The sequence below is a fragment of the Mus pahari genome, chromosome X (assembly GCF_900095145.1).
Source record: "Mus pahari chromosome X, PAHARI_EIJ_v1.1, whole genome shotgun sequence".
NCBI classification, from domain to species: Eukaryota; Metazoa; Chordata; class Mammalia; order Rodentia; family Muridae; genus Mus; species Mus pahari.
This window is the reverse complement of record NC_034613.1, coordinates 97,302,068-97,327,446: the sequence shown is the minus strand read 5'-3', so window position 1 is coordinate 97,327,446 and position 25,379 is coordinate 97,302,068. Positions and strand designations below refer to the sequence as shown.

Sequence of the window (25,379 nt, the reverse complement as noted above, 5' to 3'; positions counted from 1 at the left end):
TTCATTTGTACATATTACTTACAAAAAATTTATTCAGAGACTGTCAAATTTTAATTGGGTTATTTACATAAGCCAAGAAAATCTGTAACTGTAATCTACTAAAAATTGTCTTTTAGCTCTTATGTTTAGATTGTTTACCAATTCTAAGTTAATTTGTATATGATATGAAACAGATGTCTAGTTTATTTTTGCAAATGCAGACTTGATGCTCTTCCTGAAGACCCAAGTTTGATTCCCATAATCCACAACCAGGTGGCAAACAGCCTGTAAATCCAGCTCTAGAATACCCAGCATCCTCTTCTGGCCTCTGTGGACATCCACACATATGTGGCATACACTCACAGACAAATATCAGTGCAAGTACAAATACATACAAATGGGAATACAGACAAATAAAAAATCTCTGTTTTTTGATATGGACAAATAATGTTTCATCAGGATTTTGAGTCTATTTCTCATACCAAGTTTCATTGGCAGCCTTGTAAATACCACCTGATTGCAAATTTGAAGGTTTGTTTTAAAATTACCAATTTTATTGAATTGGTTTCTATGCCTATCATATGCTAATACTTCATAATTCAAACCACAGGAAAGTATTCAGAAATATCAATCCTTCAACTTTCAAAATTGTCATTTTTATTGAACACATTTATGAGATATAGCATGTAATGGACAATGCCCATATGCTAGATATACTAATAAAATAAGGATCAATAAGGTTTTTGTTTATCATATTTTTTTCTGAAATCTTTGAGCTCTTCTTTTCTAGGCATCCAAAATACATAAAATAGATTATCATGAACTATATTTATCAGATTGTGCTTTGAAACCTGCAACTTAATAATTTCATCATTGCCACAAATTATTTTTAAAGACCATTAATATTCCTCATGTTTTTTAAAAATAAAAAAAAAGCTTGTAAGCTGGGCGTGGTGGCACATGCCTTTAATCCCAGTACTTGGGAGGCAGAGGCAGGCAGAGATTTCTGAGTTCGAAACAAGCCTGGTCTACAAAGTGAGTTCCAGGACAGCCTGGGCTATACCTCGAAAAAACAAAAAAACAAAACCAAACAAACAAAATCTTGTAGTTCTGTACTTCAACGGGACCACAAAAGAACCTCAAATGGCTTAAGTAATTTTAAGAAAAAAACCTAGAAGAACAACACTGCCTGATTTTTAAGTATAATACAAAGTAGCTGGTGAGTTGGAGGGACTGGTAAGAGCACTCGCCGCCATGCTTGGTGACCAGAGTCAACAGAATGCAAGTGGTAGAAGGATAGAACTGACTCCCTCAGGAATGTGTGTAGCCATTGTAATCATATCATTGGCACTTGTACAAGAGCAAACCCACAGAACACAGAATCAGAACAGAGTGCAAAGAATTATCTCTGAGCATTTATAACTAACTGATTTTCAAGTTGTATGAATATGTAATTGTTGTATATAAAACAATGAGCATTCATAATGAGATTTCTGCTGAGGAATATCATGTACTTTGGACAGATTGACTCCCAGTTACCCTCTTATATACCCCATCCCACACTTTGCTAATCCTCTGCCTCTTCTCACATAGACCTCTTCATATTTTCATGCCATATGTTTATGTTTTTGATGTATCTATCACCTAGGTTCTATCTAAGATAAAATGCATGCAAAATTATCCTCCTGGGTGTCATTTACTTAGCTTAGTATGATGATTTCTACATCCTCCTATTCTCATACAAATGACATAATTTTCTTTTCCTATATGGCTAAAGAATTACCATTGCATATCTCTAATATATATATATATATATAATTTATAAGATATAATATTATATATGTACTATATAATATGTAGCAGGATTTTTAGCAAGAATCTAGAGTGATTGCACCAAAGCTTTGAAGCCTTTTGTCAGTAATTGCTATCTGACATTTTATACACTTATTCATTTGAAGGATTCTCAGAGCCTTTGCATAACTTAGTCCTGAGACAGGCCTGGAAAACCAGGGAGTCTTGTATGAGTGAGAATTGCTTAGGCGATGGGTCTTTCAAGATAACCCCTAGATCAGATAAGAAGTTTTGGTATGCGGAAATTGACTTGATAAAGGTGCCTTTTAATATAACAATAAAAAAGTGTTTCTAGGAAGCTGTCACTGCTCAGTCCTTCAGAGGCTAAAGCCTAACTTTATCCTGCAGTGGCTCTCTCTTCTTTGATCAACCATCCAGCATAAACCCAAACATCAACAATAATATATAAATATTTATTTAAATATGTGTATCACACTTTATTTATATATTTACTTGTTCTTGTACCTAGAGATAAGTATAGTCTTTACTTCTCATCAAGGAAATTTCTCTTTGCTATAGAGACCATTACAAAAAAATCACACCAATCAAAATGAGTTGTGGAGACTGATCCCAAGTGATTCATCTACAAAACCATTCCTGTACCTAAGGTTCAAATAACATTATGGAAGAAGAGGTGGAAAGATTTTCAGAGCCAGAGGTTGAAGAAGTTTATTATGAGATTTTGTCTGCTATGAATATCAGAAACTAGACACATAAAGGCCCACCAAATATGATTTCCTAAATATAAATTGAACAAGCACAACAACAATAGACATGCCAAAGTGGGCAGAGGAAAGCCCATAAGGCCTCAGGCTTACACAAAGAACTGCAGACAATCAAGGAATGCTTAAAATGGAAGAAGAGACCACATCAACTGGTTATCCAGTGCCAAATGGTCAGTACTGAAGACATACATTCAAATAATATTACACAAAATGAGCATTTTATTTTAGAAAAAAAGTTATCTGCATGTAACAACAATTCATGCAAAAAGATGCCATGAATTTAAAAGAGAATAAAGAGGAATATATGGGAGGTTTATTATATTATACTCTAAAAAACAAAATAAAGTTTTTATAAATTAATTAACACAACATATATAACTCAACTTAACAACAAACAAAACAAAATATACAACACAAATTAAAAACAGGAAGTTATACAAATACATACTTTTAAAAAGAATAGATTTAAGTTCCCTACAAAGTCAAATAAAAGTTATTGGCAAGTCAAAACTGCAAGAAGATATCATCTCACCCCACTAGAATGACTTTTATATTAAAATAGAAATAAATTTTATCTAGGACAGTGAGAAAGGCTACCCTGTACTGTTAATTGGCTCTCCAACTTCCTCTTTTACAAAATTATTTTGGCTACTATTGACTATTATTGAAATATGTAATTTAGGGTAAAAATTTATCTTTCTGTAAAACCATTGGAATTTTGATAGATCTTGCATTTAATCTGTATATGCATTTGAAGACTATTTGTTTGTTTGTTTTTGGTTTTTTGAGACAGGGTTTCTCTGTGTAGCCCTGGCTGTCCTGGAACTCACTCTGTAGACCAGGCTGGCCTCGAACTCAGAAATCTGCCTGCCTCTGCCTCTCGAGTGCTGCGATTAAAGGTGTGTGCCACCACGCCCGGCTTGAAGACTGTTAACAACCTTAACATCTGTGTTGGTTTGAATAAAATGACCCCATAGGTCCATAGGGAGTGGCACTATTAGCAGGTGTGGCCTTGATGAAGTTGGTATGGCTTATTGGAGGAGAAGAGTGACTAGGGAGTAGATTTTGAAGTCTCAAATCTCAAGTCAGTTCCTTTCCTGCTGCCTGCAGATAGAGAACTCTTGACTACTTCTCTGGCACCATGTCTGCCTGCATGCTCCTATGCTTCCTGGTATGACAAGAATAAACTAAACCTCTGAACTGCAATCCAGCCCCAATTAAATATTTTCCTTTATAAGAGTTGCTGCCTTCATGGGGTGTCTTCAAAGGAACAGAATTTCTAAGAAAACATCATTGAGGTTTTTAAACCCATGATAAAATTTATTAGGGTCTTTCTAACTTTATTTCAGTACCTTTTGCTTTTGTGAAATTTATTCCTGAGCATTTTTAGTCATCCTGGCAAAGTTGTAATTGAAATTGTTTTGTTAATTTCAGAACAGCTCCACATAGATTAAAAATTGTTTATTAGAAGAAGACTTCATTTACATTTCAAAGAAAACATCTAATAAAAAAAGAAAAACAGAAGACTTTTCTAGTGAAACAAAGAGTTCATGAGACACTTGTATCTTTTGTGTATCTAAATTTACATATCTTATAGTCTAATGTATCTCATTCTTATCATGAATATATGCAATAGAATAAGTAGAATAGACTATTAAAAGTATTTTATTAATATAAAACTAAAGTGTAAAATTTTATTTTAACTTCATAAGAGGATATGTCTGAGTATAAATAAATTAAAGCATAAATCTTGATTTTCAAAAGTAATTTTCTTTTTTGTACAGGGTATTTTCTTGACTGCATATGTGTATGTGTAGCACCTGTGTGCATGATGCCCATGGAGGCCAAAGATCATGTATCAAATACCCTGGAACTAGAGTTACAAATGGTGTGGGATGGATGTGGGTGCTGAGAATTAGACATTTGTTTTCTGGAAGAATAGCAAGATCTCTTAACCACTGAACCATTTTTCCAGTCCCATTACCTAACCTTTTATACTCTAAAAATGAGATTGGCAATCAACCCTTTAATTTTTGTGATAGGTAATTATAGATATAATCTGTAACTCACAAGGAAATGATTAAAGGAGACACAAGATGTTCTTTTTTTGTATGTTTACTTATAAAATCCTGCAACTAGCTGCACTGATCATGCTGTATAGATGACAGTTGTCTGGATGCAATGTCCAGTACCCACATCAGTGTGATATGCACAAACTGAATTTCAAAACTTAGCAAGCAGCATTCATGTACTTGCGTTACAGAAATCTTGCTTTGCCTCCTTTACACTAACATTTCTGAAAAATCAGGCTTATGAATCCAACATTAGGTTGTTCAGCACCAAATGGTCAGCCATGATAACATACACGTGCAAATAACACTATGTGGTCTAAACATATTATATTATGTATATTCAAGAATATGTGTATATGCATGTAAATGTGTATGTAATAATTAAAGAAAAGGATGCCAGAAATTTAAATGATGATGAAGTGGGATACATGGTATGTATTATGGAGAGAAAGAGAAAGGGGGATGTTGTTAATATTAAAATCTCAAAATACAACAAAATTATAAAATATATTCAGTGACAGAATATTTCAGCAAAACTAGCAGAATTTTAAAACTTTCATTGTTTAATACTGGAACAGGGAAAGATTGATATATTTTCCCAATCTAATGGCTGAGTTAAATTGCTGTGTGAGTTAATTGTGTGATCAAAATTCATTCTATAAATGGATGTGCTATCATTTTGATATTGGAATAAAATACCTGAGGCAATCATCTTAAAAATAATGAAGGTTTATATCTCCTCATAGTTTCAGAGGTTTCTGTTCATGATTAATTTTCCCCTTTTCCTGTGAGCCTGTGACAATGCAGCACTCATAGTGTGAGTGAGTGATACAGCAAAAAACTGCTTTATCAAGATCCAAGAATCACAGAAAGATGAACTATGTAGGATGCCAATAACCATTCCAGCGAATATCCCTAATGATGCTTTTCCTACTACGTCTCATTTCTTGAATGATCTAATTGCATTATATTCATCAATTAAAAGCTTTAACATATGATGAACCTTTGAGAGACACCTAACCATAATAGCCAATACAAAAATTCAAGAATACTGTGGCCATTATGGCAGGCACACACTGATGTAGATAACACATTATCACTAACAAGTACAAAAACTAGAAGTGAAAAGTGATAGTGCATCATTTGCTAGATAATTCTTCCCTTTATCATCGATCACACTATCTACAGTCTAATAATGTTAATAGAAATGTAATGAAATGTAATTTTCCAAATATGTTTCTATAACATTTGCAGTTTTAAAAATGTGAAACAGGTTTGAGAATTCTTTTCTTTGCATAGGCCCTAGTTAATAAACAATGACTTTCATCTAGGTATTTCCTTTCATAGCTTACTATATTACCATAAAATACAGTTGTAAATACCTCTTCCCAATTGCTTTAAATCCTCATATTTCCCCACAATAGACTTCATATTTATAAAGATCTTTAATTCTATAGAGGTTGGAAAATGCATTTATTTTATGGAAAATACAAAAGCCAGAAAGCTACTTAACTATATCTACGTGGTCTCATTTGGCATGTTTCTTTGTATTTTGTGGCTAAATGCTCTTTCATGCATGATATATTTTATATGCAAGGAAGGTTAATTTTTACTTCCAGAGAGGTAATGAATGATAGAGTATGTTAAAAAATGTTCCAATGAGCTTTTACTGAATTGTATTACTATTTTGTAAGATAAACAATGGATTATTGAGATTTGGAGTTGATTTGTTTTCATGTTACAATAAAGGAACTGAGAAATTATTGACTATACATACACACATATATATTTAGACTTTTTAAAAACAATGTGTTGCTTTAAGAGATCGTATTTTATTTTATTTTTCATTATTTAAAAATAACTTTGAAATTCAAATACCATTTGATCATATTCTCCCCCTACCCTAAGTCTCTCCAGATCTTCTCCCCCTCCTTATCTACCCAACTTTAAGTTTTTTTCTCAAAAACCAAACCAAACCAAACAACAACAACAACAAAAGAACCCAATACAACAACAAAACCAAAAACATGAAACCACATGCAAAAAGAATTTTTCTCAAAAATTTGACAAGGGTTATTGAAAAATTATTTTAATATATAGAATAGCCCATATTAGTTTTGCCCAATATAGTAGCCACTAGCACCACGTGACTAGTTACATATAACTTAAAGTTATTGAAAATAAAATTTAAAGTGAGTGCTGGGAAGATGGCTCAGCAGTAAGAGTGCTTGCTGGACAAGCCTAAGAAGATGAGTCCCATTTCTGTGATCTTTGGTGGAAGGAGGAAAACAACACCCTGAATTTGCTTTCTTACCTCCACACATAAGCTGTGACATGAACACATGTGTACATACATATACCACACAATAATGAGAGATACATTTTTGAAGATGCATTTATGTTTATTTTCTTTGCATGGGTGTTTTACTTGCATTATATGTATTTGTACTATGTGCAGGCCTGATGCCCACAGAGGTCAGAAGAGGATGGTATCTGCCCTAGAACTGAAGTAACAAATGGTAAAGCGATACTATTTGGTTGCTGGGAATCAAACTCAGGTCCTCTTGAAGACCAGCTCCAATAAATAAAATTATTTAAAATAAAAGAAAAATAATTTTTGTTTGTTTTTCGAGACAGGGTTTCTCTGTATAGCCCTGGCTGTCCTGGAACTCACTTTGTAGACCAGGCTGGCTTTGAACTCAGAAATCCGCCTGCCTCTGCCTCCTGAGTGCTGGGATTAATGGTGTGAGCCACCATGCCCAGCATGAAAAATATTTCTTATGCATGCTATTCAGCTCTTAAGTTCTTGTAACTACTATTGTTCTTAAAGAAATTGCTTTGTGGTTAAAAGCACATTTTGATATAATGACTACTAAAATCTGAAGATCCATAGAACAATAATTTATATTTGCCCATGGTATATAGAATAGTATCAAATAAAATATGATCAACAAGGGGAAAGCAATCATGATTTCTATAAATTAAAACTATTTAAAAATTATAACTGAGTAAACCAACTATGGTCTTCTGAGTATTTTTAGTAAGGGAGTTCAAATATTTTAAATTTATTTAGATGATGAGAGAAGTATTATATCTTTGATTCATTTGATTCATTTTGGTATCTTTGTCGAAAATGAATTAGCTGAAGATGTGTGAACTAATATGTGAGTCCTCTATTAGACTGATATATGTACCTGTTTTTTTTTTTGCCAGAAGCATTCTACAATATTGAGCATATAAGTATAGATAGTAGTTTTTTTGATTATAATTCTAGTAACACAGGAAATAAGAAAGCAAGTGACAAATAGAACTTCATGGAATTTTTTAAAAGCTATGGTAAAGGAAACTATCAATCACACGAGGAGGCAGCACACTGAGTGGGTGAAAACCTTTGCTAGCTACTTATGAAAGAGATTTCATGCCTAGTGTAGAGAAAAAAACTCCAAGAAAGCAAACAACCCAATTAAAACTGAGCTACAGGACTAAGTATGTCTGAAAAGAAGAAATGCACAGGCCAGTGAACACTTTTTATGTGTTATCTATACTTAGCCATTAAAAAACACAGATGAAAAATACTTTAATATTCTATGTCACTCAAGTCAAAATGGCCCCATCAAGATTAAGAATACCAGGAACAACAATCACTGGTATGAATATGAGGAAAGAACTTTATACAGTTTTAGTGGAAATGTAACTAGTGAAGATACTAAATAAGTCTGGGGTTTTTCCAATAACTAAAATCAAAATTGCCTTTTTACTTAGCTTTTGGGCATCTACACAGATGACTCTCTATTATACTGCAAGATACCTATGCTCATGGCTGCTCTATTAATGATATGTTAAAAGCAGATAAAGCCTAAGAGTTCATCAACTGATTATTATGTAATGGAATTTTATTTGGCTATAAGTAACATTAAAATATGGCATTTGATATGAAATAGATGTACCTGGAAAATATCATTCTAAATGACATCACCCTGAAAGACAAACACTACATACTCGTTCATATATGGATCCTAGCTCTGTAGTGTGGATAAAAAATCTATTAGTTTGGTTGGAAATTATTAAGCAGGGAGGGAGTGTAGGGATTGGGGGGTGAGTTATGGGGTTGGAGGGAGCCATAACCAGGATAAAGACATTAAAAAATCTCTATGGAAAACTTTGATCTTGCATCCTAAATAATAATATATGACTCCTTTCAGGGCTTAATGGCACTGCTCCTAGAAACAATGCATTATCAAACATTTTCCCAGTCCCAAGGATGAGATCCTGCTACTGGACTTGGTCACAGAGCCCCAGAAGCCCTCAAAATAAGGTTGACTTTTGTCAATTCTTTGGTTTGCATGCTAGAACTAGAGGATAAGATACTATTGTTGAAGACATCTGTCCTGGTTAGGTTTTTGTTTGTTTTGTTTTGTTTTTATCAGTTTTTTTTTCACACCCATAAAACGAAGTCCTTTATTGACCAATTATCCCTGGCTTAAACACTTGAGAACAGCTATGAGGTAGTAGAAGGAAGGAAGAGGATGGGGAAGTGTATCTGTGGTGACTGCTGAAAGAATGGTGCTATGACAACTCTGGAGAAAGGGCAGCTTCTGCAGGAACTACTGCTGAAAAGATGCTGTATCCTTTTCTGATTAAACACATTCTTGATCAACTTACTTAGTTATTGATTCTTCCTAAATGCTGTAACATACCAGAACTTGTAATGCAAACTGTGTATGTTGTGATAATCATTTCTTTATCTTTGTGACAAATAAATGTATTTTCAATGTATTTATTCTGACTTGGGGTGTCAGAGGCCTCAGTCCATGGCCATTTGGGTCTTTGTTTTGGCCTATTGTGAGGCAGGGCCTCGCTGCAGTGGGAGTGTGATGGGGAAGTTTCTTCCCATCATGTCAGCCCAGAACACATAAAAGAGGAACACTCCTGTTTTCAACTGGCTTTCTCCTATTTATTTTACCCAATGATTTCTACTCTCAAGTCTTTAGGATGGTACCGACCACATAGAAGGTGCATCCTAGAAACACTGTCACCTGCATGGACAGAAGTGTCCCTTAGTGAACTCCTAGGTCAATGTTGCTCAATCTGTGGGTTGCAAATTCTTTAATGTTCAAATAACCCTTTCACAGGGGTCACCTAAGACAGAAATGCCAGATGTTTACATTATGATACATTACATAGCAAATTAACATTATAAAGTAGCAACAAAAATAATTTTATGCTTAGAAGTCATCACAACATGAAGAACAAATGTTTTAAAGGACTGCAGCATTAGGATGGTTGAGAACACTGTCCTAGATAATTCTGGATTCAGTTATGGTGACAGTAAGGAGTAACATCTGTGAAACATGGGCCTTGGCTTGTTATACTTATTGAATTCTTTGATATTGTGTCATCTTCAAGTCATGTTTTGAGTCACTTCTTCTAGTATTAGTCTCATGACTATGATTTATCCTATAAAGTAACTGATACTCACCCATACAAAAGTATACAACTGATCAGAAACACATAAACATGCATACATCCCATATATACATTATTTGGGAACGTCAACTTGACCCAAGCCACAGTTATCTTGGAAGAGACAACCTCAGTTGAGAAAATGCTTTCATCAGATTGACCTATTTGCATTTTCTTGGGCTGCATAAGAAAGCTGGCTGAGTGTGACCTGGGGGAAGCAAGACAATAAGCACCATTCTCCATGATCTCTGCTTCATTTATGACGTCCTGGTTCTCGTACTACCTGAGTACTTGGTTTTCTTCAGTGAAGGATTGTGGACCAGACATGCCAAATAAACACCTTCCCCACCATGTTCCTTTTGGTTATGGTTATTAGAAACATAACTAGAACAGTACTCAACCTTTGTCATAGGAAATATCCACAGCAGGATAAAAAAACAAAACAAACAAACAAACAAAAAAACAAAAAACAGAAGGCGAATCTGCCAGGCATTATAGGCCCACTTGCACAATAGCAACTTCACTGGGGTTAACTAACAGCTCTCTGATTGCCTTTGAGAACCTCTCAAGTAAGGAGCCCCATGTCTTCTACTTTAAGTGTTGCTAACAGTTTAGGCCCTGCTAACAGGCAACAGGCCATGGTGGACAACATTACTCTAGTATAAGTACATTGACGTGGCATCAACATGCCTTCCTAAGTATCTATGCTTATGCTCAAAAACCAAAAGCTGCTCCCAGCTTTGATCAGAGAAACCACTCTCTACAACAAACAGTGACAATATAGAGACTCATGGCAGTCCAAGATACTGAAAATAAGTAAATGTTCAGTTCATTGACAGAGTTCAAAACAAAATATTTGTATCGCCTTCTCTAAGTTTTATGTAACACTCCAGAGGGAGGGGCAGGAAGTACTTAAGACCTATAATATAAAGCACTGCAAAATGTAATCATTTGTACTTGACCATTGCAATCATTCCCTCCCATCTGTGGTTACCTACCTGCACTATGCTCCTATAAGATTTGGCTATCAACAATTAGTCAATAAATGAGGAGAGACTTACGGGTCCCTGCCCTTTACTTTTGAATTGTTCACTATTGGTTGATTCTGAAGTGAGGGGTTCCTGTCTTAGGTGTATACCCAGCAGGTTCCAAAGGATAATGCCAAACCCATAATCATACAGATAGCCCTTGTTTAACTCTGCATGTCACAAACATACAAAATAAAAAGATATGAACATGAGAGAGAGGAAGACATGTATGGTGTAGAAGAGCAACACAGTGGTAATATGAAGATTAGAAAGAGTGGGATATTAGATTGGTTTGTATGTGTTCTATACTTGTGTGAAATTGTGTTGAAGAAAAACTTTGATAGTGAAAAATTAGCTAGACCTTCAAAATTATATGTCAAATTATCACAACAAAACCTATTTAAATTTAGGTCACCGTAGGACTAGAGAGATTATCTGCCAAAGAAATACCTAATTTCTTCCAAGCTACCATTTGATGATGTTCTTCCTTGAAATGAACTTTTAAGTCAAGGATAATATTCACTGAGATCAGTGAAGGTTGATTGAATGAATTGACTCAGCAGATAAACTTCATTAAACTAAGTGTTATTCATTAGAAAATGGGCTTCAAAGAATAGCCTTGGCATTTAACATACTTAGAACACAGAATTCAGAAAGGATGTTTGGAAATGCACGAGCCTAGTAAGTCAGCCACTTTCTGTTGGAAGACCACATATCCAAGGATGTATAGGCAGCATGAATTGAACTTAAAGTGATTTATGAAAAATGACACAAAAATGCGGGTGGATCTGGGAACAGTTGGGGCAGTGAATATGATCTAAATATGTTGTACAAAATTCTTCAAGAACTAATTTTAATACAACACACATGTAGGCACACACACACACACACACACACACACACCCTTTGATCCTTCACATGTAGAGTTAAATGAAAATTAAAGTATGGCATGCAGAAAAAAATACAGAGATTCTTGGAGCTGACTACACCTTCACCTGAAGATGTACTTTTTGTCATTTTTACCTTCCCTGGAAATATTTAGAGTTTAGTTGTGAACAGTGTTTTGCTCTCACTGGAACAACTGTTGCTGTTTGAGTTGTTAGAAATTTAACTCGTTAGATTAAGGTTATGTTTGCCTTTACTATAAGTTCCAATTCAGCCCTTTGAACCCATGTAAAAGTAATATAAACCGTCTTTCACATGAAATATCCTATCTATACTTTCAGTCCTCTGTCATGCACACTATTGTATAGAATGTTTCCTCTGATGCTGTTAAGCACAAATTCTAAAGGCAAAGTAGATATTAAGAAGGACCATTTACAAACTAACTACCATGAATAATGCTGACATAAGGCAAGGAGCACATATTTCTTCATCATAGAAATTTCAATTATTTTACCTATTTATAAGGAGGTGACAGTTTTAAATTTTTAGAGCCTAAATGGTCTTTTCCATAGTTGCAGCACTAATTTATGTTCCACTCCCAACAATACTGCCTTTTTTCCAAATGCAAACATTTAGAGATGGCTCAGTGGCTGAGAGCACCTCTTCCAGAGGTTCAATTCCCAGCAACCACATGGTGGCTCACAACTATCTATAATGAGATTTGGCGCCCTCTTCTGGCATGCAGGTATATATGTAAACAGAACACTGTACATAAGTAAATCTTATAAAATGTTTCTAAATTATGTATAGTAGAATATTATGCAGCCTTGAAATAAGATTCTGTCATTTAGGACAATCTAGACAAAACTGTGGAACCTTAAACTAAGTGAAATAAACCAAGAACAAAAGGAAATTCATTTAATTTGAAATCTTGAAAAACGTAGAAAAGGTAAAGTAACATAGTTATAAAGCACCAGTAGTCTTGGGCCTAAATAATGATGTGGCTAATTCATTGATTACTTTATTTCTGTATTTTATATTTACGTTTTTAAAAGGTATATAAAATCATTCATCATCTGTTTTCCTATTTTTTTCTTGAGTGTTGTTTTAGAATACCTTTGATGCAAATCAATAAAATTTTTATTAAAATAATAATAATATGTTGTTGGCTGAAGCTGGGCCCTGAGGAGACCTTGGGCACTGACTCTGCACCCTGTCCCACAACACTTAGAGGAAGCTCAACTCCCAGGTGCTCTAACATACCCAGGATCACAGGTAAGGAGGCCCCAAAACCCGGAATAACTGGGACCCCAGGATCCAGAGAAGCAGGAACGAACCCCAACATGGTGTGCGACACCAATTCCTTCTGGTTTGAATCTGCACCCGGAGAAGACCTGGGTTGCTGGCTCTGCACCCAACACCCAAAGGGAGCCTGACTCCCAGGTGCTCTGAAATTCCCAGGATCACAGGATCCCACATTTACAAGATCATAGAGACATCTGGACTCTGAGGAATTCTGACTCAACCAGGATCACAGGAGGGACAGACTCCAGTCAGAGACACCAAGGGCAGGGTGTACTAGATAAAACCAGATGGCAAGAGGTAAACACCAGAACATTAGCAACAGAAACCAAGGCTACTTGGCATCATCAGAATGGAGTTTGTCCACTACAGAAAGTCCTGGATACCCCATCACACTAGAAAAGCAGGTCTTAGATTTAAAATCACATCTCATGATGATGACAGAGGACTTTAAGGACAGGAATTACTCTCTTAAAGAAAAACAGGAGAACACAGGTAAACAGGTAGAAGCCCTTAAAGATGAATCACAAAAAATCCTTTAAAGAATTACAAGAAAATGCAACCAAACAGGAGAAGGAATTGAACAAAAGCATCCAATATCTAAGAATAGAAATAGAAACAATAAAAAAAATCACAAAGGGAGACAGCCCTGGAGATAGAAAACCTAAGAAAGAGACCAGGAGTCATAGATGCAGTCTCTGGTTCAGTATAAGCATGCTAGCTTTAAGATAAACAGCATGTACATATTGCAGTGTCCTACACTAATCCTCAAAATAAATTTCTGAATCTTCTACAACATGCCTCCTCTTAGCCTGATTTCCTCCCACTTAGCTCAACAGTTTATTAACCATGGCATCATTATTTAGTAATAAAATAGTCTGAGAAAGTAAGAAAGTTTTATGAATTTTAGAAAAGTATGATTATGAGAATGTTAATTTACTAGTTACAAAAGAATTTAATGTATTAGAAGCAGTTTGTTTATTTATGTAATTACTTCTCTGTGTGAATGTGCATGCATGAGTGTGTGTGTGCGTGCGTGTGTGTGTGTGTGTGTGTGTGTGTACACCTGTGTGCGCATGCCCTTGAGCACACGGGCTTGTGCACATGTGCACACACATGCATGTGTGCCTGTGTATCTGTGGAGAGGGTGATGAGTAGTGTGTATGCCATGGTGCATAGTGGAGGTCAGAGGGAAAATTGCAGTTGTCACTTCTCTCCTGTGTGGGTTCCAGGTTTGGCATCCAGTGCTTCTACCCAGTGAGCCACCTCACTTTTGTTGAAATTTCTTTAGAAGAATATTCATATAATTTAAATTTCAAGTTATCACAAGCACTATCTATACCATTGCTAATTGAAAACAAGGATTCACATAGGCCTTTCCTCAAACCCAAGAGAAGATAGATATGTAAAGGTTAATCACTGCCATCTACTGGTAAACTTAGTGACTATACTTTTGGAGGCCTGCTCTTTTCTGAAACAGGAGGGAGAGTGGATCTGAGGGAGAGCAGAGGTGGGGAGAAGCTGTGATGAGTGTAGGGAGGGAAAACTGCCATCAGGATATATTGTATGAGAGAAGAATCTATTGTGGATAAAAGATTTAGAAAAATTAAAAGGACATAAAATAGGCTTATGATATAATAAAAGAAAACACACTTTTTATTTTAATTTTTGAGGCTGCAAGATGAACTATCTGGGACCACTTGAAACAAAAGTTTTAGGGGTTATATATAATGATTAATCAGGTAGTTTAAAAGATCAAGAAGGTAGAGACACAAGCTCAGCCTAATCAGCCATCACTGGGAAGAGAGGCCCCTTGGTCTTGCAAACTTTATATGACCCAGCACAAGGGAAGGCCTGGGCCAAGTAGTGGGAGTGGGTGGGTAGGGGAGCAGGGGCGGGGGGGTATACGGAACTTTCGGGATAGCATTTGAAATGTAAATAAAGAAAATAATAATAATAAAAATTATTTGGGAAAAAAAGATCAAGAAGGTTAATTGGTATCAGCCAATAATCACTCAGAAACAGCATTCATATCTCAGTGGAATAGAATAGCTTATTCAAATTAAAGCATATTTGGAAGGTTCTTTTACAGGTGTTACTGTCATTACTGATGTCTCATATTTCCAGCTTTATTAGTCAAAATTTAGGCAATGATTCTATCATAGATTGTCAGTGAGCAAAGGCTGAAGACAAAGAAGATAGTGGGTTTTACTAGATTAGTCATATGGCTCCTATATATAGTGCCATAAGGTTTTCTCAAAGGCTGTTGGCAATTAGCAATTAATTTTAGTTCAGCTTGTGTCATAAAAGATAGGACTTCCCTAGCCAATTGCTTCTTGACAGTGCTGCTGCTCCTTGGCAATGCTGCCTTCTATTACTGGGTCCATTTTAATTCAGATCTAGAGGGAAATATCTACCATTTTCATTCCATGGAGTAATGATACAGAGCATTAAAACTTTGCCTTTGAATCTGAGAGAGAGTCTATATTGGACTGAAGTCCAGTTACTTGGCAGTCATATTCCATCAGTATCTGAAAGGTAATTATGTTTTTAGCAGGCAGAATGACATGCTATGTGTTAGGCACTATGCAATAAACCTCCTTGCCACTGTGCAGCAAACTGTGGGTGTTTTTGTTATAGATTCATGACATTATTAGGGGATCTAATAAGGATAGCTGCAGAGATTTAGTTTCATATGTTCATGCTTATATCAGAAACATAGCAAATTTTTGAGGCAATGAGCAGTTGTAATATGATACTTTAATTAGTTTAATTACTGCTATTTTGGAATAGAAATGCAAGCTTTGACAAGTATACTATCAATGTCCTTTATCTCATTACAGACTTTCTAGAATTAGGTCCACTCCTCATGCTTATTGTAGAATAATTTCCAAGACAGAGGCAGAAGTTTTAACAGATAACTTATCCCATTCTTCCCATTCTTTCATTGTCCATACATTGCATTTTAGTTCAAAGGACATATGGCCCACACAAAGCTGCTCCTCAGAGCTCTTCCATTATTCTGTGTGTACTCATAGCCTTCTGTAATGCAAAGAGGATATAGCAAACTACTTTTCTCTGAGTAGACAAGTGCTCTGTAATAGTTTTACTTGCTCATTGTAAATAGTAACAGATGCTGCTTGCAGATTAATAACTATACTCTAGGCATCAGTCCATTATTTCCCTTTGCAATCACATATCCAAAACATAATTTCATGTCAATTTAAAACTGAATAGTCCAAGAATCAGAAACTTTAACTATTCAAAAGTTGTTATCTTCTATTCCCCTGTCTCAATAGCTCGTATTTTTATACATTTCCATGTTATTCCATGAAACACAAACTCTAGGTTTACCTGTAAAACTGCACCCTGATATTAACTTCACAAGTCAATGTTAAGCAGGTTAGAGCAACACTTAGTGAAAGCCTCAGACACTTGAAGAGAGAGTAAGGGGTCATGTGATTGGGGGAGGGCTTCATAAGTTACTAAATGCAGTATCGGGTGCTCCAGACTCACCCCTGAACCTGCAATAAGCATTGTTTACTATGATTGAGGCCAGGTCAGTATTTAGCACAATTGTTACTTGAAGATTGAACTCATCTTACAAACATAAGCCAGGCTGACAAAGAAACAGAAAGATAGGGGGGAAATGAAAGCATTAAGAGAAATGCTAGAGAGAATTCTAAAAGGTATTTACAACATAGATAAATAAAATAGGGAAAGCTAATATTGGATGATAGAAAAAAATTAAAAACACCAAAATTGAGCCTTGAAAATAAAATTTTAATTTATCCAGTAAATTAGTGTGCTACCAATCAAAGATGGAATTTTTTCTATTAGTAACTCATGGCAAAATAAACATTTGTTACATACTAGAAAGGAAATAATAAAAGATAAATTAATCTATTGTGTGCTTTTACAGTCTTTCGGATAGGCCCATTGGAGGGATACCCTGATAGCTACCCACAATGCCCCATTCAGCTGAAGCTATAATAAGTACAATATGCCCCAGTATAGTTACTGCAAAATTTCATGGATGAAAATGATTCAAGTAGATTTTATTTTGTGGCAAAGACTCCAGCAAGTAAGCTTATCTTAAAAGGCAAAAAAATTAAAGTTACTTATTATCAGAATATAATCCCCAAATAACTAGCAAACACAGTGGTGAGTTCCTGGAGGACGAAATTATATAGCATATACACACTTGGCTGTCGAAGGGTCAGAATATGTTGGGCTTTCTAATTATAAGCTCATGCTCAGATTATAACAACTTTGAAAGCCACTTTGTGCTAAATGTAAAGATATGGGTGAGATTGGTTAGACAAGAGCTAACAAATACAAAATCTTACTCTATTAAATTGAAGTCAAATAGAAAAGAATAATGTGGACATTTCAAGGATTTTGTGTTTGTATTGTATGAGCTAGCTAAATAAAGAAATTATCAATGGAAAACTATATTTAATTCAATAGAAACAATTTGGTATTTAGCATCTGAGAAGTCATTTTTAATCAAAGGCAACATTTTAAGTGTACAGTTAAAGTATAATATATCTAGACAACTTTCTTTTTTTTTAAACATTTCTTTATAAAGTGAATATGATACATACATGTATTTCAATGTGTGCATTGGGCTTCCAGGGCACAGGTCGGATTATCCATCACTCCAAGATCTATTCAGTGTCTAGACAACTTTCTAAACAGCTTAAGTCTGTGAAAGTTTCCCAGTTCTTCATTAAATAGTTAACTGATGTAATCAATTTCTATTTTTCGAAGTATCCAAACTGGCAAAGAATTGTAAAGAGAAGACTGTGCTAGATTGGGAAAGACATTGTAGATCATTTGAGGCTTCCCCAGACAAGGAACTATTCACAGCACTTGAATATAAATATTTAGATAGACATAATAACAATAGCAAGACTCTATCCACAGAGAGATACGAAGGGAAAAATGTGTATAATAAACACCGCTTAGAGGATAAGCATTTCATGTGTTTCTCCTCATAAGTTTTACCCATACTCAGAGTGTACATAGCACGTTTTTAAAAGATGAAAGGGAAGTAGAGAAAATGAAATTAACTCAGAGATTTGGAAACTAGATAGGTGACAGATGTGAACAAGTGAATTACTAAAGTAGAAAAGTGTGTTATTGCATGTTAGGTTTTCTAATTCATAGTTTCTTCCTACAAAAAAAATTCTCACTTCAAGGGAAAAACAGCCAGCCAAAGCCATTTGACAAGTTTAGAGATTATCATTTTGGAGATATCAACAATATTTACATTAGCATGTTCACCCAGAGTAGTTTAATCTTCTTTTTTGAAAAATTTTTTGGAACAGATCTTTAATGCTACTATTTTAAAGTTCAAGTATTTAATTTATTTGATTTTAAGTAGAAAATAACTCACCACAAATCCTCCATTCAACAAATGTTTAGGTTACTTTTAGGGTTTCAATGTTTAACTGCCCTTGATATTAAGATGGTATCAGTTCAGACACATAAATAGAACTATACTGAGCTTGGGGTTATTTAATTTCAATACAGTTTGTCCTTCTTTAGAATACAAACACCACTATTATCACATTTAAAGATAAATAAAAGCTAACAAAGTGATTACTTTGTTATTTGTTTGAAGAGCAATATTTCTGACACTCTTATACATGTGGTTTAATGTGATAGTAAGGTCCCTTTTATTCTGTATTTAGAGCAGTTCCTAAAATACACTGAGCCCAAGATTTCCACATGACTTCTTTTAAATGATCTGTGCAATTGGAACTGTATTGCTAGATATGAGATTTTAATATCTAGACCAAATTCTTGGCATTTTACTCCTCTTTGTTGCCCTCTTCTGGCAACTTTTGCTTTTGTTTTTTTTGGGGGGGGGTGTTGTTTGTTTGCTTGTTATAGATTTCAGTTTTCTCCAAGTGTGCCTTTGAAATCTGTTTTAACTTGATTTTGCCTAGAGGAAATGATGTGTAGAAGAGATAGAGAACATCTCCAGTGTCACTGCTGCAGGCCTGGCCTGTACTCTATTGATATTTGATATATAACCTAGCAACAACCACCCCATATTTGTGCAATTTTATCTTTTGATAACATTTACTTTTAACATTGTAAATCTCTGCTTTCATTCTCTGTGACATTTCTCTCTTTGATGTCTTCTGTAAACTTACTTTATTTGACAAATGAGTTTCAGTGTTTACCTCTCTTTGATTAGGTTGAGGAAGATTCCTATCAGTACCCAAACCATATGCAGAATTATGCTGAGGTCGAAGTTCTGACATACTCTGCTCCACTCTGGCACATAAAAAAATGCAATTCAGTTAGGATAAAGCATTTGCATAACTGGTTATAAACCAATATCTTAATAGTATTTTTTGAGAATACACATTAAATGCTTCCATTTTAAGACTATACTCAAGAAAATGAATTGATAATACTGCAATCTATCAAATCTATTTTATGGTCAAGGTACTTTACTTCATCTTATTTTATTCAACATTGTGCTATAAAAACCTTCAAGCATATTCTAAAGTCAAAGGAAATTTTTAGCAAGTATCCATATCTCTTCCATATTGACTCACTACTATTTTACTGCATATATTAACATACACATAATTATACATCTATTTCCCTATGGAACTAATCATCTATCTTATTTATTATACAATTGAAAGTAAATTTTAGAAACCAGGGTATTATACAAAGAATTTCACTGCATCACTTAAATATTACAGAGAGCTTGCTAATTGGGTGTTTTAAATTCAATTTCCCTAAGGCCTAGACAATTTGGAGAAAATTCCTGGGCAACCTATTTAGGGTTTTGTGGGGGAAGAGATGTTAACCCTACTCAGGCTCAATAATCTTTTCATTTTCCACCAATATAAAGATCCTCACAGAGTAGAGTGGGAATTATCTTGTCGATTCACAGTTCAGATAATAAAAGAGCTATAAAAAGAAACTCAAATTAAAAATCACATTAGGTTAAAAAAAAGTGTAGCTGAAGTATTTATATAGAAAACCCGTGAATGACCTTCAATCTTGTCAAGACTACTACTATCTTGATAAAATATGTTTGGTTAATTATTCTAAATATCATTAATTATCTCATTTAAATCTCAGAATAATGAAGAAACAACAGAGAGCAACTCTTCTTTCTATAAATGAGGAAACAGTGAACTTTGGTTTACTCAAAGTCACAGAGTTATTAAAAAAAGACAATTGGAGTACATGTTCATTGATTAAGTACTTTGGAATAGGGGGCCTGGAGTTAAGTGCTCAGTGGTTTAGAGAACTTGTTACTCTTTGAAAAGACCCAAGTTCAGTTCCCAGCACCCATGTTGGACAGTTCACTACTGTCTATAACTTCAGTGTCAGGGTCACAGATTCCCTATTCTAGCTTCTGTAGGCATTCAAACTCACCTGGTACACATAGACACACAGACACATAGGTAACAATGATAAATCTAACAAAGAACTTTGAGACAGGAAGATTACAAAGAATATTACAGTGACCTACATAGGTGTTACTTGTAGTTATAATGCTTGGTTAGTGCCTCAAGGAATTTACTGCATATATTAACTGATAATATGAAATTCTTTATATTCATTTCAATTTACAAAATTATGTTGGTTAATATTTATTATATATACTACATACATAAACATATGAATATGCATGTATACACATATACTATACAACACCTTAAAGTATAAAGGAATAATGCCATAAAGATTGGAACTCTAAATTGACAAAATAGTTGGTGAGTTTAATGTTACTCTTTCTATAGACAAATACCCATGGCAGTTCAAACTGCTGATTTTGCTGGAATTTGAAAGACAACACATCAATATGAGGCAACCAGTATCAGACACTTCCCATTTAAAACTAATATTTCAATGTATCCTCATAATGCTTAGAAGGAAGGTAACAATATCTTGTCACAGAGGAATGACGAAGTAAAGTAGATGATAATTTTAATTACTGAAATAAAATTGATGAGATTATACATTGATATTTAACTCTTATATTTCTACAGTTCAGAAGCATTAAAAACCATAAAGGATAGAGTTTCGTTTACATAAAGAAATAAAGGTTATGCAGCAAGGCATACCAACTTTTAACACTGTTTTAGCTAATTGGATTCAGTTAGCACAGCATGAAATTTATGCCTAGCAACCAGACTCAACACTACAACCTTGTCCAAATTATTTGATCTTTCTATGCCTCAGTAGTCTCATCAATGTTTTATAGGGTTGATGAGAGGATTAAATGAATTACTAGGCATGAAACATTTGTAACTCATCTTGCTATGCATAATAAATATTCTGTACCTGATTGCTGCTTTTAGTATCATTGCCACAATCTCTGAAGTGAGTAGGCCTGATTATAAACATCTCTATTTTGTAGATGAAGAAATTAAAGCCTAAGAACATGAAATTAGTTAAATAAGACAGAGTGCCATTACAGCCAGTACAATCAGGTTCATCTTATGGTATCTTGGATAATGCTGCTAGTATGAGAAAGTTGGTTGGATTGGCACAACCACCTCTGATCCTCTATTCCCACATTACCAGAGAAGAATATGTGGTATATACAAACAATGCCTTGGTAGGAAAAAAAAGCACCAAAATGGGAAGTATTGTCAGTTGATTTGGTTTTTATTTGGAAAAGGGTTTTTATCTTTTTCTCTACTGAAACCTAAACCAAATATGTGTATTTTGGAAATGTTAACTTGATGCTGAATTACAGTGTTAATGTATAGGAAATAAATCATACACATTACATGCATAGTAAGTAGCTTCAATATTTATTGTTTCATTTATCGGTCACATGAGTGAGAAAAGTGAGAAAAGACATACTACTTTTCTCTGAAGTACTGAGAAATCTCTTACCTGTTATGATTTCCATTCTTCTTTGACTTCCCTTTACAGTAATGGATAATCTGGATTGCCACACCAACGATTATAGCCAGTGCTATTCCAGGCAATGTTGCTACTAAAACCAGGTCCAGAGTGTTCCAGAGTTGATCACATTTCTCCCCCATGTACCAGTAGTCTCCCCATTGGCCTCTGAAATTTGGACATCTAGGTAGGGATAAAATAAATGTTTCACACAATAGGGGAATACAAGTTATCTCATAAGAGTGAATCAAACGTCTCATTGTTGGTCAACCATGAGTCTTCTCCTTAATCTCTTCAGAGATTTGCGTCATTCCATTTTTCCACTTGAGCAAGTGCTCTAAACCTACAAGTTTTGACACATTGAGTAATCATAAAAGCTGTGGGATTTCAGGATTTCCTAACCATGAGCTAATGAAGATGCCACAATTAGTACAATAGAACAGGGAGAGAAGAAAAGCTGTGCTTTCAAAACTATCGACATTTTGTGCACTGCTCCTACCTGCATTCTACTTTGACTACTTCAGCTTTCTGGCTTCTGTAAAAATAAAAAAATAAAAAAATAAAAATAAAAAAGACTTACACTCAGTATAAGCTGCCAGTTCTGTAGAGGGCGGGCCATGTTCCTCCCACTCACTAACTTCTTCAGGGAAGAATACAAGTTAACAGACTAAATGTACCACACCACAAGAAATGCAAGAAGAAACATGAGAAGAGAATCGGCTGCCAGAAAATATGTCTGCCCCCATCCTTCCCATGGCTCCAGAGTTAACTTTTAATTTTTTTGATAGAAGTGAGTCATTTGTGAACTGCATGTGTTTCATAAGTCTTGAGATGCAGCCAAATAATGTGAATATGGCTCTCTGGTGCATAGACTAAAATCTGGTGTAGCATACACACCCATAGAAATGTCTCTGGGTTAGTGAAGTCAAGAGAACAGGATTTTTCATGCATCCCCTGGAATTGACTAGAGGAGAATTTTGTTGGGCTAGTGTCTTTAAGGATACTGCCTACAAAGACTGATGTGAGATTACCCAGTTGTACACTAAAGGCAGTAAGCCAAGCTACTTGTAGTCTTTTTGTGTTGTTCCAAAACACTAAATATTGCTGTCATGGTTGACATGAAGGAGCTAACTAGATAGTTATAAACTTTTATATCACCAACTGTCTGTGATTCTTTTAAAATAAATGTATTTACTAGTTACAACCTAAAGTCATCTACTAATAGGATGTGCCTTTTAGTATGTAATATACCTTCACCGATTTAATAAGTCGAAGAGTTTGGTGGTTGTATATGGGATAGATCCCCGGAGACTACCCCACCCAGGGATCCATCCCATATACAACCACCAAACGCAGACACTATTGCATATGCCAGCAAGATTTTGCTGACAGGACCCTGATATAACTCTCTCTTGTTAGGCAATGCCTGGCAAATACAGAAGTTGATGCTCATAGTCATCTATTGGATGGAACACAGGGTCCCCAATGGAGGAGTTAGAGAAAGTACCCAAGGAGCTGAAGAGGTCTGCAACCCTATAGAACAACTATATGAACTAAGCAGTAGCCCCAGAGCTTGTGTCTCTAGCTGCATATGTAGCAGAAGATGGCCTAGTCAGTCATCAATGGGAAGAGAGTCCCCTTGGTCTTACAAACTTTATATGCTCCAGTACAGGGAAAAGCCAGGGCCAAGAAGTGGGAGTGGGTGGGTAGGGGAGCAGGGCGGGGGAGGATATAGGAGACTTTTGGGATAGTATTTGAAATGTTAATGAAGAAAATATCTAATAAAAAATTGAAAAAAAAAAGAAGTCAAAGAACAGTTATTTTATATCTTATCCACCTGCCTGTATTTCTTCCTTGGAAAAGACTTTGATGAGAATATATTTCTTTACCTAGCAGTAAATCCCAAATGAACTATCTGTCTTACAATAATATTTCAATCATTCAACATGTATTTACTATGTACTGAATATTATTTCAGATATTTGTAATAAACTGCTGAATAAAATAAAATAATCCATATTCTCAGTTGACATAAAATGTAGCAGAGAGAGAGAGAGAGGTAGAAAAAAGTAAGCAAAATTAGTAATTTTTCTACCATGCTTAAATTTGAAAAGTGCTATGAGGTTAAGTAAAATAGAAGTGGCAAACAGGGGTTGATACCATTAATATATTCTCCAACTAACCCTGACCTTTCTAATACAGCTTCTGGGAAGTGAGATTTTAAAATGTGGGTTATGTTGAGAAGCTGGTCAAAATATAGAATAAATGCAAAACATTTATTATATAGCACAATGAATGTTTTTAATGATTATATACTATAATCTCGAAAACTACTAAGAGTAAATATGCTTTCATCCAGAAAGATGATGTCATGTATATGATAATTAACTAGACTTAACCAAATTGTAGTGAATATGTATATAAAAGTCCCATGTTTCACATAATAAATACAGAGATTCATGTGCCAAGTAAATGAATGTTTGTTTATATAAATATTATATTCCATAATTACATTAAGAAACAAAGAATTTTACATACTACTCAAGACTACTGTGTGAAATACAAAGAAATATTTGAAATGTTTAGAACTATAACTGTCTCAGACTCTGATCTGAAATAACATTTCATTTCTTATTCCTAGCCTCATGGTACTTAAGGCAACCTAAGCCCTCATTTTACTTAACCTATCAATAGCAATTAACATAGCTGACCACTCTCCCTTCATTGAATTTTCACTTGACTTCCAGAATATTCTTTTATTTATGTACTTTTCCAGTTCATTGTTTGTCTCTAAATTACCTTTCTTAGTTTCTTGTCTTCAGCAATCTACTTAAAGACTGGAGTGCTTCATGCATACCATTAATAATTTTAGATTTGCATGCCTACCTTGGAATACTTGTGGAATCTACGAAACTAGAAAAGACCAGAGAGAAGACAAAGATCTTAAGAGAATGGAATAATGGATCACAGATTATGTGAACTGGGGAATAGGGTAATACAGGTTTAGTTGGAAAAAGGAATGGAAGAAAAGGGCAGAGAAGAGGGTAGGAGAAGGGATAAATAACAAGAATGTTTTAAGAGCCAGGCATGCTGGAACATGCCTTTAATTAAGCACTCCAGTGGCAGAGAGAGAGAGGCAAAGAGAGAGGCAGAGGCAGGGGCAGAGGCAGGGGCAG

At 34.9% G+C, this 25,379-nt stretch overlaps 1 protein-coding gene across 2 annotated transcripts in view; it reads right to left on the bottom strand.

Annotated features, from left to right (window-relative positions):
• The window catches only part of LOC110314116, a 58,095-nt gene that overhangs the window by 10,656 nt on the left and 22,060 nt on the right, over positions 1 to 25,379 (bottom strand). The window contains exons 3-4 of one of the 2 annotated variants that reach the window (XM_021188576.1): positions 22,195 to 22,386; positions 19,473 to 19,596 (exon numbers count right to left, since the gene is read on the bottom strand). In XM_021188576.1, the coding sequence (XP_021044235.1) occupies positions 19,473 to 19,596; positions 22,195 to 22,386 (316 nt within the window). The remainder of the gene's footprint in view (positions 1 to 19,472; positions 19,597 to 22,194; positions 22,387 to 25,379) is intronic. The other variant, XM_021188578.1, reaches the window with a different exon arrangement.